Below are 13,457 nucleotides of genomic sequence, written 5' to 3'. Positions count from 1 at the left end.
CCAAGAAGCACAAGAAGCATGTTTCTGCACTCAGTGATGAGGCTGAAGCTATCATTATCAGAGTGATCATGTACATGATAGATTCCTAGCCTCCCAGCTGGTCAACAGCATTGATCTCTGCAGAGCAGGACTGAAGGAGCAGTCATGGGGAGGAGACGCACTTGAATTTCAGCCTCCACACTGTGGATGCTTCTGAGGGTGTGACTCATCGTCCTGCAAGATCATCATCTAACGGGAATTTATAGCTTCTTATGGTTGGTTTTCTGAGCTCTTTGTCTTTCATTATTTTTCAAAGAGAATCTGTAAAGGAAACTCTGACAACACTCAACTGTAGAACTTTGTGCCAGAAAAGAAAATGCATTTCTTTTTAAATGTTACATTTAAGTAAGCTATAAAATTGAGAGAACATTTCAGAAACTACAAATACCCAGATACAATCAGGTCCCACATATAAGCTCTGCCTCACACCTAACAGTCTACTCTACTCTAGCCCAGGGCCACTTAGCTTTGATGATACAGCAAGGGAGCATTTCAGAGACCAGGGCTATGGAAGGATGGAAGGATGCCTCTGACCCCTTTGAAGGTGTGTGTGTGTGTGCGTGTGTGTGTGTTACCAAGTATTTATCCAAAGGATACAAACATAGTGATTCAAAGAGGCACATGCTCCTCAATGTTTATAGCATCAAGGTCCACAATAGCCAAAATATGGAGAGAGTCCAGATGTCCGCCAACAGATGAATGGATAAAAAAGATATTTTATATCTGACTATATGACTATTACTCAGCCATAGCAGAGAATGAAATCTTGCCATTTGCAATGAGGTGGATGGGACCAGAGGATATTATGCTAAGTGAAATAAGTCAGTCAGAGAAAGACAAATACCATATGATTTCACTCATATGTGGAATTTAAGAAATAAAACAAACATAGGGAAGGGAAGGAAAAATAAAATAAGATAAAAATTGAGAGGGAGACAAACTAGAAGAGAATCAACTCTAGGAAACAAACTGAGGGTTGCTGGAGGGGAGGTGCGGGGGGAATGGGATAACTGGGTGATGGACATTAAGGAGGGCACATGATATAATGAGCACTGGGTGTTATATGCAACTGATGAATTACTAAACTGAAATTTAATAATACACTAAATGTTAACTAAATTGAATTTAAATAAAAAATTTAAAAACAGATAAAACGTGCGTGCTGTGTATAACAGGGATATTGAGAAGAACAAGATAGGCATCCCAGCTTTGTATTTCTCTGAGTTTTCTAAACTCCGGGCTCAGTATGAATTGAGACCACTGGCCAGCCGATATAAACTGCTGGCGTCCCAAAGAAATGTCTGCACAGAAGTAAGTCCAAATGGTAGGGCCCTACTTTTTCAGAACATCAGTACAGAAGATTATATTCAGCAGCATTCTTTTTTCACATCTTGTAAAAAGGGAACTGCCTTCTTTGGTACCCACTACCCTTTAGACAAGGACAAATTTGATATTCAGTGCCAAGAGAAAGTATTTTCCAGGAAAAAGAAAAGTTCACAAAACCCCCTATTTCCTGTTTTCTGCCACTGGAAAATGATATAACCCAGAACAATTTTATCTTTTTTTTTTCTTAGTTTCAGGACAATTAGGTAACTAGATCACTCGGGTACCTGATCACATCTATTTTCTTCTCCTTTAAAGGAATTTTGGGGGGCACCTGGGTGGCTCAGTGGTTAAAGCCTCTGCCTTTGGCTCAGGTCATGATCTCAGGGTCCTGGGATTGAGCCCCGCTTTCCCCCCACTCTGCCTGCCTCTTTGCCTACTTGTGATCTTTGTCTGTCAAATAAATAAATAAAATCTTAAAAAAAAAAGAATTTGGGGGTTATTTAAAAATGATCGTTGTACCCTGCATTTAAGTTCATAGCTGTTTGCAACCCTCTGTGGAGGATACAGAGAACTGTGAGTATAAGGATGCGTTCTCAACAAGCTGACCTTCCCCGTCACTTCAATTGTACTTTCTCTTCCTCCAGCCAGTCCTCCTCAGATATCAGCAGAGCCTGCCTGTGGGGCTTTCTGGCTACCAGGCACTTAGCTAGTGAAGTGTCTAGCTGGCCTTCTATGAGAAACCCCTGGAGGCTTGCAGAATCTTGCCCCCTATGAATATCTGGTCAAGCCACCGTGCGTTCATCAGAATGCTCTAGTCTTGTTCTATGGGAAGACACAGATGGATTACAGAACCCAGGTTCATCCAGGCTTTGCAAGTATTTCCCACTTTGGATTCAGCCCCACAGGACTTTCCTGGAATTCAGTTATGGAGACAGCCATTGTCTCCATGGGAATTCTAGGCAAAACTCTCATACCCCCTTATAGGAGGGGATCATCTGCAGAGGGACCAAATCGGTTCTCAAAAGCTGGAAGTTGAAGATATAAAAACCTATAGCACAGGCCAAGACTTTTGGGCTAGTTGAAAACTCTCAGAATGAAACTGCACACTTCTATCAAAGAAGAGAAACTCCTGTTTCCTAGAATGTCCTAAAAGAAGATGGGTATTTTTCAAGACCCACCGTGTGGATTGGGCCTTGCCCTTAGTAATACAAATGGAAAATAATCAAGTTTGCTCTACGCATGGGGTAATGGCCAGCCAAGCCCTCTGAAGGCTGGGGGCCACTGTTGCCTTCCCTCTCTGAAACTCCTGAAGGTCCAGTGTGGACCTGGTGGGAGAAGAGCTGGAGAAGAAAGATGTACAAGGTCTGAGAGCATAGAAGGCCACCTGCTTTTAATCAATTGGTCCATATACACCCTACAAATACAGCAGGTGATGCTAAAGCTAAGCAAAGAAATTGCAGTATTTATTGAGCACCTACTATGAGCCCAAATTGGTTTGATTTCAAAGTCCACTGCTAGTTGTTGCAACAGTTTCACCATGTCCCCAGCTGCTTGGGTAGTCCCAGAGCCTAGGACCAGTGCTCCCACTGGGACTTCCTCATTTTGTCAAAGCTCATCTTACATGAGCTTTGATAAGCCTTTCTCTGGTGTACTATGTGTTGTTCCCAATTGACTCCAGAAATTTCCCATTTTATATTTTCCAAGGGCCTCCATGGTTGGAGCTGTGCTAGGGCTGTGCCAGGCAGGCACAGAATGGCCCCAGAAGATCCTGCACCAATGGGCCCAGATAGCCATCATGGAAAAAATAAACAAAATGTAAATAAGATCAGCACAATGCCCAGGTGTCTCACAGGGACAAGGTGGTACACAGGCTGGTGTCTAGAGTCATCCCTATGAATGAGTGAGGAGTAATTTCTACATCTTTGACTTATCCCCGGGTCAAGAATTCTCCTGACACTTTGTGGTCATTTTTGTTAGCTCGTCTTATGTATTCTTCCCTCTGAAGCTCCCTTGTCTTCTCCCCCTCCATCTGGGACAGAAATTCAAAAGCTTACTTGTGCAGACATAAGTGTGCATTGTCAGGGCAAGGCATCTTGAAGACTCTGAGAGCAACAGTATAGGAATGTACAGAGTGAGGCTCATAGCTGGGGGACAGATGGGTGCCCACTGAGTGACAGCACAGGCATCATAAGAAAGAAGGGATCTGCAGAGACAAATGGGGTTCAGCAAAGTGGCATGTCAAAGTTGATGCAAAGAGAGAAAAATTCCAGGGAGAGAGGAAATAAGTGTCCAGCTCATGAGTTCGGTGGTGCCTGGGAGAGCTCTCCTCATGGGAGTAGTGGCTGGCTATCTGCTTTTGTTGACCCCTCAGTATTCAGCCCTCTTATGATAACAGAGCCTTGATGATCTTAGGGAACCATGACCCTGTCAGTATGGTCTATGTTGTTGGGTGGGACTGATCCCACTTCTAGAAGGTGGGTGGGTGCATGACACTGATCTGGCCTATGAAAACTCCTGATAAGTTCTGGGATAGGCACTAACCTAACTTTGACAGATGAAAATCATTTTGGGGATTTTTCTGAAATTACTGGGATAGAGCATTCCTCCTGTGGTAGAATTCCCAAGTCATTGACTAGAGCTACTGGGGACATTGATGCCATTATGCTTGGACAGCCTGCCAAGAATGGAGTCAACTCAAAGGAAACCCTCGCTGTGAGGAGTACACCTACAGTGTGCTGGGATTTATTGGGCCCAGAGATCCTAAAATGCCTGGAGCTAGACCTTTGCTGGTCTTCAGGTATGTGAGGTGATGAATCTGCTTTTTGGCTTCATTTAGTATGAAGTGGCTTTACATACTTGAACTGAAATGCTGCAGAGAAATCCAAGTGTGGACATTAAAGTTTACATGAAACATAAATGACATGAGGTCACCAGGGCTGGTATGCACAATTGGGACTGTACTTCTGTTGAACTACTGAAATACGTCCATTCCCACCTGTAAATGGTTACCCCTCTTCTAGCAGCCCAGTGCTGCCTCGGCCTCCTGGACCATCCCCTGGTATGCCCTGGACTTCCCACGATCTACCAACTAAAGGGTCATCTTCTGGCACAACAGGAAGCTTCTGCTGACAGCTACTCCAGCTGATCTTTGAAGGTCACTAATAACCCCCCTGTTGAGAAATTTAATGGTCATTTCTTAGTTCCTCTCTTGTTTGGCCTACCAATAATATTTGATCACCATCAAGGTTGACCACTCCCTCCTTGAACACTTAACTTGGCTTAAAGGACGTCTCCCACACCTGCAGTCCCTCCTATCTCCCTGGCTATAACATCTCCATTTCTCCAGCTGGCTCCTCTCCATGTCCTTAACTTCTAAAGGTTGGCATGTCCCAAGGCGCAATCCTTAGACCTCTTTTCCATGTGGACTCTTCCTCTTGGTGATCTTAGCCAGGTTCAAGGCTTTAAATACTCTTCCAAGTTTCTATTTCACCTGGGCCTCTCCCTTAAACTCTAGGTTTATATACCCCCTAGTTTACATGATACCTCCACCTTGATGTCGGGCATCTCAAAATTACCATGTCCCAGACTGAGCTCCTGCTATCCACCACACCCTGAAGTAGTTCTTCCTGCAGTCTTTCCATCCTATTTTCCACTTGTTCAAGCCTAAATCCTTGGTCTTATCTTTAAGTGCTCTCTCTCTCTCTCTCTCTCTCTCTCTCTCTCTCTCACACACACACACACACACACACCCCACACTTAATTTCTCAACAAATCCCAGCAGACATGGCTTCAAAATGTGTCCATAAACAGAGCACATCATGCCATCTTTGTGCCTCCCAACCTCGATCCAAGCCATCACCATCTCTCAGCTGCATTATTGCCAAAGCCTCCTAAGTGGATTCCCACTTCTGCCTTTGACCTACTATACTTATTCTTTTTTTTTTTTTTAATTTTATTTATTTATTTGAGAGAGAGACAGTGAGAGAGAGCTTGAGCAAGGAGAAGGTCAGAGGGAGAAGAAGACTCCCCATAGAGCCGGGAGCCCAATGTGGGACTCGATCCCGGAACCCCGGGATCATGACCTGAGCCGAAGACAGTTGTCCAACCAACTGAGCCACCCAGGCGTCCCGTATATCTTGACACAGAAGCCAGAGTGATTCTTTTATAAGTTGGGTCCCAGCATTCCTTCAATACTGCCCACTTATTCAGAGTAAAACCCAATGGTATCACCAGGAGCCCCGCGGCTTGCATGAACCAGCCCCTGCTCCCTCTCTCCCGTCTCTTCCCTGCACCTCAAGCACGCTGGCCTCAGCTGAGCCCACTGTGCTCCCCACCCCCACCCATGGCCCTTCCTTTGCTCTTCCCTCAGCCTGAAATGCTCTTTCCCCGGTGATCTGCAAGCTTGCTTCCCCACTTTGTTCACAGCTGAATCCAAATATTGCTTTCTGGGTGAGGGTTTCCCTTAGCACCCTAAGATTTCAATCCATGCCTCTACCTACTTTGTTTTTTATACTGATTATCTAATATGCTTTGTATTTCACTCATTGACATTGCCTCCTTCTACCTTCCTCGAGGAAATGCACACACAGTGAGGACAGGGAAGATGCTGGCCGCTTGCTGCTCTGTCAAACAGCAACCGCCTCAAACAAAATGTTATTGATAAATTGCCATGAATGACTTGGCGGTAACTGTTCCACAGTCATTATAAAGTATGTATTTTTTTATTATAAATACTTCGAATCTCCTGGGGATACCCCTCTCAACTTAAACTCCCAGAGAAAAACCAGCCACCATCTCTTCTTCTCATTTCATTGCTAATTGAAATAAAAGCACTACCAATCCCAAATGAGCCATCCAGAGAACTGGGTACTTGTTAAAGGAGGCCGTGGGAGGAAGCTAGAAGCATGTCACTCCCTGGCAAGGTGCTCCATATCACAAGTTAATATCTGACGCCCATTCCACCCTCTGCTAACTGAGCTTCTAAGCTTTCAGAGAGTCTCACAAAGGAAGGACAGAGCTGGGACCCCTCACAGTCCCTGCCCAGGGGCCTGACACCAAGGCTGGGCCTGCGTGAACACCACACCAAGCAACCTGCCCCGCCCACCAAGGGCAGAGGGCTGCTTCTTGCATTTTGGTCTGAAAAAGTCACAGAGTCCATGGAATTTCAAGCTCCCTTTGTAGAGGTTTAATTGACAGAAGCAGCTCCAGGAAGAGGGTGAGAGGATGAGGATGGGAGACAGCAAAATGAAGGGGAAGGTAGATAGATGTGCTCTTTGCATGACTTCTTCACCGTAGGATCAGACAAATGAAAGCAATCAAAGCAAGGCCAGTGCCATGTCCAGAGAGCATGGCTTGACACCTGCCTGTGTGCCCTTACCTTAGATTGAGGGGGTCCTCTGTGATGCCTTTCCCCTTCAAGGTGGGCTGGAAAGAGCAGAAGCTAAACAAAAAGGAAAGGATCATTCCAGCAGCAGTCAAGAGTCTTCTACCACCAGGAGACATTTCTGGTGCGAGTCCAGAGCGAGGGTACATACTTGCCCCCCCACGCCTCAACTTGTCTCCAAGATAATGAACCCCAGACCCGGGTGTACCTCTGAGAGATGCTGTCATTATACACTCCAGCCTTAATAAAGATGGTAACAATAAAACAATCTGCATGTTGGCAGGCTGGGCCAGGCACTCGACAATTCTGTGGCCAATTTCAGCAACCAATGAAAATGCCATCTAATTTAAGGCTCCTTGAGGCAGGGTTGGGTATGGTTTGGCCAACATTCACTGCCTGAGTCAAGGATTTATAAAACTTCTAGGGGCGCCTGGGTGGCTCAGTGGTTTAAGCCTCTGCTTATGGCTCAGGTCATGATCTCAGGGTCCCGGGATTGAGCCCCGCATCAGGCTCTCTGCTCAGCAGGGAGCCTGCTTCCCCTTCTCTCTCCGCCTGCCTCTCTGCCTACTCGTGATCTCTTTCTCCTTGTCAAATAAATAAATAAAATCTTTAAAAAAATAAAACTTCTAGATTAACTGTGAAAAACTGTGTTTAACACACAGAAATCACAGGGGGAAATGGACGTGAGGTTCCACATTGCCTGTGTACTTCTTCAGTTTGGTCTAAAATAGAACTTGAAGAAAGCTTTAGGAGGCCATGTAACAGCCCTCCTTGGAAGCACCTCAGAGGAAGGCCCACAGGCAATGGAGATGTGCCCAGAGCTGGGGCAACAGCCTCTCTGCGGGAGTCATCTTCACACTGGCCCTGCCCTTTAGTCCCAGAAGCTGGTCCTGGTGCCAGCTACTGGCCAGGGCCAACAGGAAGGCAAGGCCAGAACCTCTGAGCTCAAAATGAAGGATGTCACAAATCACCTCAGAACTTCCAGCCCCAAGTGAAGCTGAACCACCCCTTCTGTCCATCTGCCTTCTGTGTTTTCTGTCTATGGCTAGGAACCTCCTTTTCTTTCTGGCCCTTCTAGATGCTCCACAAATAAGTCTGTCTATAACTTTAATAGTGCCGAAAAAAATAACCATAGTCTCAAAACGTTTAAACCCCAGCTTAAACTTCTTAGATTGATTCATCTATTTGGAGAAAGAAGTTCAACTAAAACAGCAGGCTTCTCTCTTTAAGAAAAAAAGATGTTCCATGAAAAAGTGGGAAATCAGTTGTTTGGAATTCTTTCCAGTGAAATACGAAATTGGAGCAGCTAAAATTGGCAACTGGGATCAAAAAGAAAAATTAAGCCAAAAAAATTATTTGGAAAATTAAAAAAACAAAGCCAGAAGATTCTGGAAGGCCCATTAAACAGCCAGCTTCTTAAATGTGTTGTTTACACATGTTTTTCCCTCTTTAGTCATTACTGTCCTAAACTTTAGTCCGTGAAATGGAGCCTGTTTCCCAGGATTTGGGGAAGGCACTTCTGCTGCTTTTTCTGTACTTGGTTCCATGGTTTAATAGCTCTGTAGGTCAGTAAGTCCTCCCTGTGTCTGACCTAAACCCTGCTTGCTGTGGGTTGCAAACAGTGCTCCTGAGAACAGAACAGAGCCATGTCTGTTCTGCAATCAGTTCGTGATCAGTTTTCTTAGAGGAGGATTTTTAAACCCTTACCTTTTGAAGACCTTATTCCGATCGTTGTTGTGAAAGACAAGAAACTTGGAATATCCATTTTGGAAAAAGAGCTCCAGAGCGATGTCCTATAAAGAGAAACCCCTTTCACTGCTGCTGAACTTGCCTGGAACAGAGGGACACCAGGCCACAGAGTCTCTAGCCAGGGGTCATTTGGTTCTCTGTGTCAGACAACCCTTCCTGGTTGGTTCTTAGAACCTCCTGGGTGACAGTGACGAGGGGAGTCCCCTCAGAATGAGTAGGAGGGCAGGGGCCTCAGACTTCCTTCAACTGAGCAGAAAGCAAGAGTCCCACTCCCAGGATAAGCCAGGGACAGAGGGAGGAAAGGGACCAGCAATACCTTCAGACACTTTTACTTCCAGGTCACAAGTTTGGTTTCCTGAACCAGAGAGTCACCCTATCAGAAACATTAGGGGAACTGGCTGGGGGGCATGTGCAGCTCACAAGCTGGGCAGCAGACCCACAAACCTGCAGGCACAGGGTGCTTTGCCCAGCTCATTTTGCGAGCCAATCTGTTGTGGTCTTGTTGACCTAGCAAGGGTATTTGGTTAATGTCGAAATGAACTCTACATACTCTCTTTTTCCTTTCTCTCCTCCCTCCCTGTCTCCCTTCCTTCTATTCCAAGCTGTGTAAATAGCATATTTGGAACAGCCACAGAGAGAGCCTGCATGGAGGATGAGGCTCGGAGATGGGATGGGGTCCGGGAGAGAATTCCCAGGGCTGGAGGCAGGGGTGAGGCTCGGGCACAGAGGCACAGGGGGGTTGCTGCATCAGAGTCACCCGCTTCCTCCTGGCTGGAAGGGAGCTCTCAAAGTCCAGTTCACTAGGCTCCTGACCAGAGGCAAAGTGTCTGTGATGATAATGCAACCCCCTCCGGCTGGGGGTGCACATAGGAGCTTCGGGTATTTTCTGCGACTAGAAATCTAAGCACTGTGCAAAACAGATGATCAAGGCAGACGTAATGGCTTCTGTTGGCAACCTTGAGTAGCCAAGATCTGACTTTCTCCTGGGAGAACCTAAGAGAAATGGGGTTCTTGCTCACAAAGCTCTTCCTGCCCCCAAATCCCACACCCAATGCTCACATGCCCTCCCATTTCTCCCTTCCACTACCGTCAGGCCAATAACCAAATATCTGGAAACCATTACTGTTTACTGAGGGGCACTAGGGGGAAGAAACTCAATTGCTGATACCTATGTATTACTATATATAACCTATAAGGTAGGCATAGTCATAAAATAATAATTTTGAGTACTTAGAAGCACCCAAACATGTGCTGAGCGCTATCCATGTAATACTGGAAGACTCAAGACGTCGCTGCTGCACTCCGGACGAGGCCCATGCTGGCCACACTGCCCAGAACCCTCAGGGCAGAGCTTCCTCCAGCGGTCCCCTTCTCACTCACTGTCCTTACAAAAAAGCTCACTAAGGTCAGGCAAGATGAGAACCAACACTCTGTGAACAAAATCAGTGGAGAGGGAGGAAGAGGGCTGGTTGGACTCCAGCAGCTTGTGGATCCTTTCTAGAATGAGCCTGCCTAAAAGGCCTTCTTGAGCTTCACTGTCAGAGAATTGTAAGGAGGCCCCCCAGGAGGAGGAGGATTCCATGATGAATTATAGATCCAAAGACATTTACCAACAAAACACTCTTATGGCTAGGTTGATAAGGGCCAAACCCTGTCCCCCTGTTGGCCTTAGCAGAGCAGAACCTTACAGAAAGGGTAGAGGAGAGCTTGGGGCTCCTCCCCACTCCAAGAGTGGTCTCTCATCTTTTCCTCTGCCTGCGCCTGGGAGGCCTCTGGACACACACGCAGCTTCGTTACAGTCAGGCTGGGCTGGGGGAGGCCAGGGGTGTCTGAGGCCAGCAGGGGCTCCTCCCCCTTGCAACTCAAGTGGGAAGCCTCAGGTTGTGCCTAGCTGGTGGCAGATCCTTGCCTCTGAAGGGAACGGGCTCCTCTAGCCCCTGGTGAGCCCTTGAAGGCACTGGGTAAAGCCCTGGAAGCCTGGTTGGAGGGGACAGTCGGGAGATCTCTAAACCACTTGGCCCAAGAAATGCCCAGGTGTTTGGAGTTTGGGTTTGGCCGTGGCGAGGGCAAAGGGCAGGGGCGGAGGTCAGTGGAGGGGGTTCACACCCTCAGACAGGTAGGCTGACCCTGGACTCTCTAGTTATCCGCTCTGCCATGAGGCAGTGGAGGTGCCCTGTCCTGTATTCTAGAATCTCCAAGGTCACTCTGGAGCACATCAAGGGGAAAATAAAGCAAAGAGGCTGGGTTCTAAATGATGCAGCAAGGGAGAGAAGGTTCCAGCAGCCAAATAGCAGGGAGCTGTGAAGCAGGGACGAGTGCAGCAGACATCAAACCCGCCAACCAGGACACCAGGCCACATTCGCAGATGTGTCCCAAAGGGTACTGGGCTCTGCACAGGTGTGAAAGGGGTCACAGAGTTTGTCCCTCACAGTCCAATGGGGCCCCACCGACACCTGGACCACCCATACCATGAGAAGCTGGTGTCCCTCCTGACCCCTCCCCGGGGTGTACCTGCAGCAGGAAGCGAGCCTGCCGGAGCTCCCGGAGATCCCCGTAGCTGTGACTCTGGCACGAGTAGTGGTCGGAGGACCTGTCTTTGCTGCACATGTTGAAGATGAATGGATCGCTGATGCTGGAAAGGAAACAGGATAAGCAGTGAGAGGGCGTGTGGAGGCTTGTTCCCCTCCTGCCCCACAGCCCCACCATAGTTCTGGAGACACCGTGGGTGGAGAGCTGTCATCACTGCCAGCTAGGGGAGCCAGCCCCGCTGACCCCTTGCCTCTGTCAGCCTGCCCTGGAGCAGGGTGAGGCATAGTATCATCAGACGAGGGGAAAGCCTCCAGGGCAGACAGTGGCACAAGGTGGGGCATGAGTGTAAGAAGTTTCTCTGGGCACATAGGTCAAACATGGGTCAAAGAGGGGGAAGAATAAAAGACCCCATTACATATGGAGAAACGTCAGGCCAGAAGGCAAGGGCAGGAAGATGAAGAGCCTCCCTAAAAAGCCTGCGTTCAGTGTGGCTTCAACAGTGTGGGGCCTGGGGTGGCCCAGCCACCCTTGAGCCCCAGAGACATGTACGGCGGGCTGAAAGACACTGGCCACAGCATCGGCTGTGGCCCCCACAGCACTGGCCCCAAGCCAGGAGCCCTCTCAGAGGGCAGAATGACTCCCCTCGGGGAGAAAGGGAGAGGGGAGAAAGGGAGCATCATGAATTGGGCTCAGATTCACCCCAAAGAGGACAGTTCGTGCACTGGGAATAACGGAAACGCCTTTAGGGAACCAGATCAAGCTTTTCACCACCCATGAGCGGGGACTTAACAACACTGATTTCAGTTACAGACTTGCTTCTGAGTGATGTAGCAAATTTAAATTGTACATGGCTGCAAAAGCTCTGATCAAATGCCCTTTCAGGACTTGAGAACTGGAGGCCCTCCCCCACCGCCACGCCAGGTCACCTCAGCCCTCAAGAAGCCTGCATATCAACCACAGATCCAAGGAGCCAAGAGCCGGGAGAGCCCCTGTACCCGCACAAGGTAGCAGGAACGGGCAAGAAGCTGGCATCCTGTCTCCTCCCCACCCCAGTTCCAAGGGGGACCTCCTCACCCGGCCTGCAGAGCTGGCCACTAGGCCTCCATGCCATGCTGCCCGGCAGTGGCAGAGACATGGGTCTGTCACCCAGGTCAGCGAAGAGAAGAAATGACTTTTCCAAGGTAATGTGGAACTGGATTCAAACCAGGGTCCTCAGACTCTAAAATCCAAGCTCATTCACTAACACCTTTTCTCCTCTGAGGCAGAAAGGCCTGCTGGCTTTTACAGAGCTCTCCCCATGAGCTCTCTCCTGTCAGCAGACTCTCTGCTGACTGATCCCACGACCCAACATTCAGAGACACTGGTGAATGAGGAAGAATTTTCTGGAAAATGCTTTTAGGCAGGAGCTTTCAGGAGGAAATGCACTCATTTTTCTCCTACTTGCAGGGATGGAATAACCATATTGGGCAGGAATGCTCAGACAGACTCAAATGCTCAGGAAGATTAAACTGTAAAAAACATTATTAAGTTCACTGATGTAAGTCCAAAGTGGAGTTCTGTCTTATGTAGCATTAGTCGGACACAGCTGTGACTGGGTCTCTTGGTCAACGCTGTATTCAATGTGTTCTGCACATTAAGTCAGAATTCAAGCACCTAAGGTCAATGAACGGAAAGGAGAAACTGATTTATATTCTTCTTTAGGTAGAGCTGTGGCTATAGGACGGTGCTCACAGCTCTTTTGCTTGACAGCTCTCATGACATATGCAAGTCTTCCAGAGTGGGCATAGTATAATTTTTAATATTCTTAGCTAGGGAAACCACACTAAACTAAGTAATATTCATATTGGTTGACCTGGTCTTTGAGAGTCAAAGTGGGGATTTCAGACTAAAATATTTGAAATTATTTCTGGGGTTATCCAATTGTTGTCAGAATTTATACCTGTAATTTTAATCCAGAATCAGCCACTAGATCATAAACTTTTTACCAGACTCAGCCCACACCTGATTTACCTCTTTGTGTCTATGGAGTCTACCACAGTGCCTGGCACAGTACAGATGTCCAGTCAGGATTTGTTGAATCAAATTAAATGGAGAAATGATGCTTCAGAACTGCTGACTGATGTGGAGAAAATATCTGATTATAAGCACCCTATCACAAAATACCAGCTAGATGGCTTGGATTCCCACAAAATGAATTCCAATGTTGTATCTTGTGAGCTTGCCTGACACTATTTTGGATAGAGTAGTGTCCTCCAAGAAGGATATGTTGAAGTCCTAAACCCCCAGTACATCAGAATGTGACTTTTTTTTTTTTTTAAAGAAATAGGGTACTTGGTCCTAATGCAACAAGACTGGCATCCTTAAATAAAGGGGAAATTTAGACATAGACATACCGCCAGGGGGAAGATCTTGTGAAGACACACAGAGAGAA

The 13,457-nt window shown here is 47.3% G+C and overlaps 1 protein-coding gene across 3 annotated transcripts in view; it reads right to left on the bottom strand.

Annotated features, from left to right (window-relative positions):
* WDFY4 (WDFY family member 4) overlaps positions 1 to 13,457 on the bottom strand; it is a 279,441-nt gene that overhangs the window by 65,663 nt on the left and 200,321 nt on the right. For all 3 annotated transcript variants that reach the window (XM_047702650.1, XM_047702652.1, XM_047702651.1), the window contains exons 45-47: positions 11,009 to 11,129; positions 8,456 to 8,541; positions 6,743 to 6,805 (exon numbers count right to left, since the gene is read on the bottom strand). In XM_047702650.1, coding sequence (XP_047558606.1) covers positions 6,743 to 6,805; positions 8,456 to 8,541; positions 11,009 to 11,129 — 270 coding nt within the window. The remainder of the gene's footprint in view (positions 1 to 6,742; positions 6,806 to 8,455; positions 8,542 to 11,008; positions 11,130 to 13,457) is intronic.

Source organism: Lutra lutra, chromosome 14 (assembly GCF_902655055.1).
Source record: "Lutra lutra chromosome 14, mLutLut1.2, whole genome shotgun sequence".
Classification (NCBI taxonomy): Eukaryota; Metazoa; Chordata; class Mammalia; order Carnivora; family Mustelidae; genus Lutra; species Lutra lutra.
Note: the sequence above shows the minus strand (reverse complement) of the source record. Positions and strands in the feature narration are given on the sequence as shown.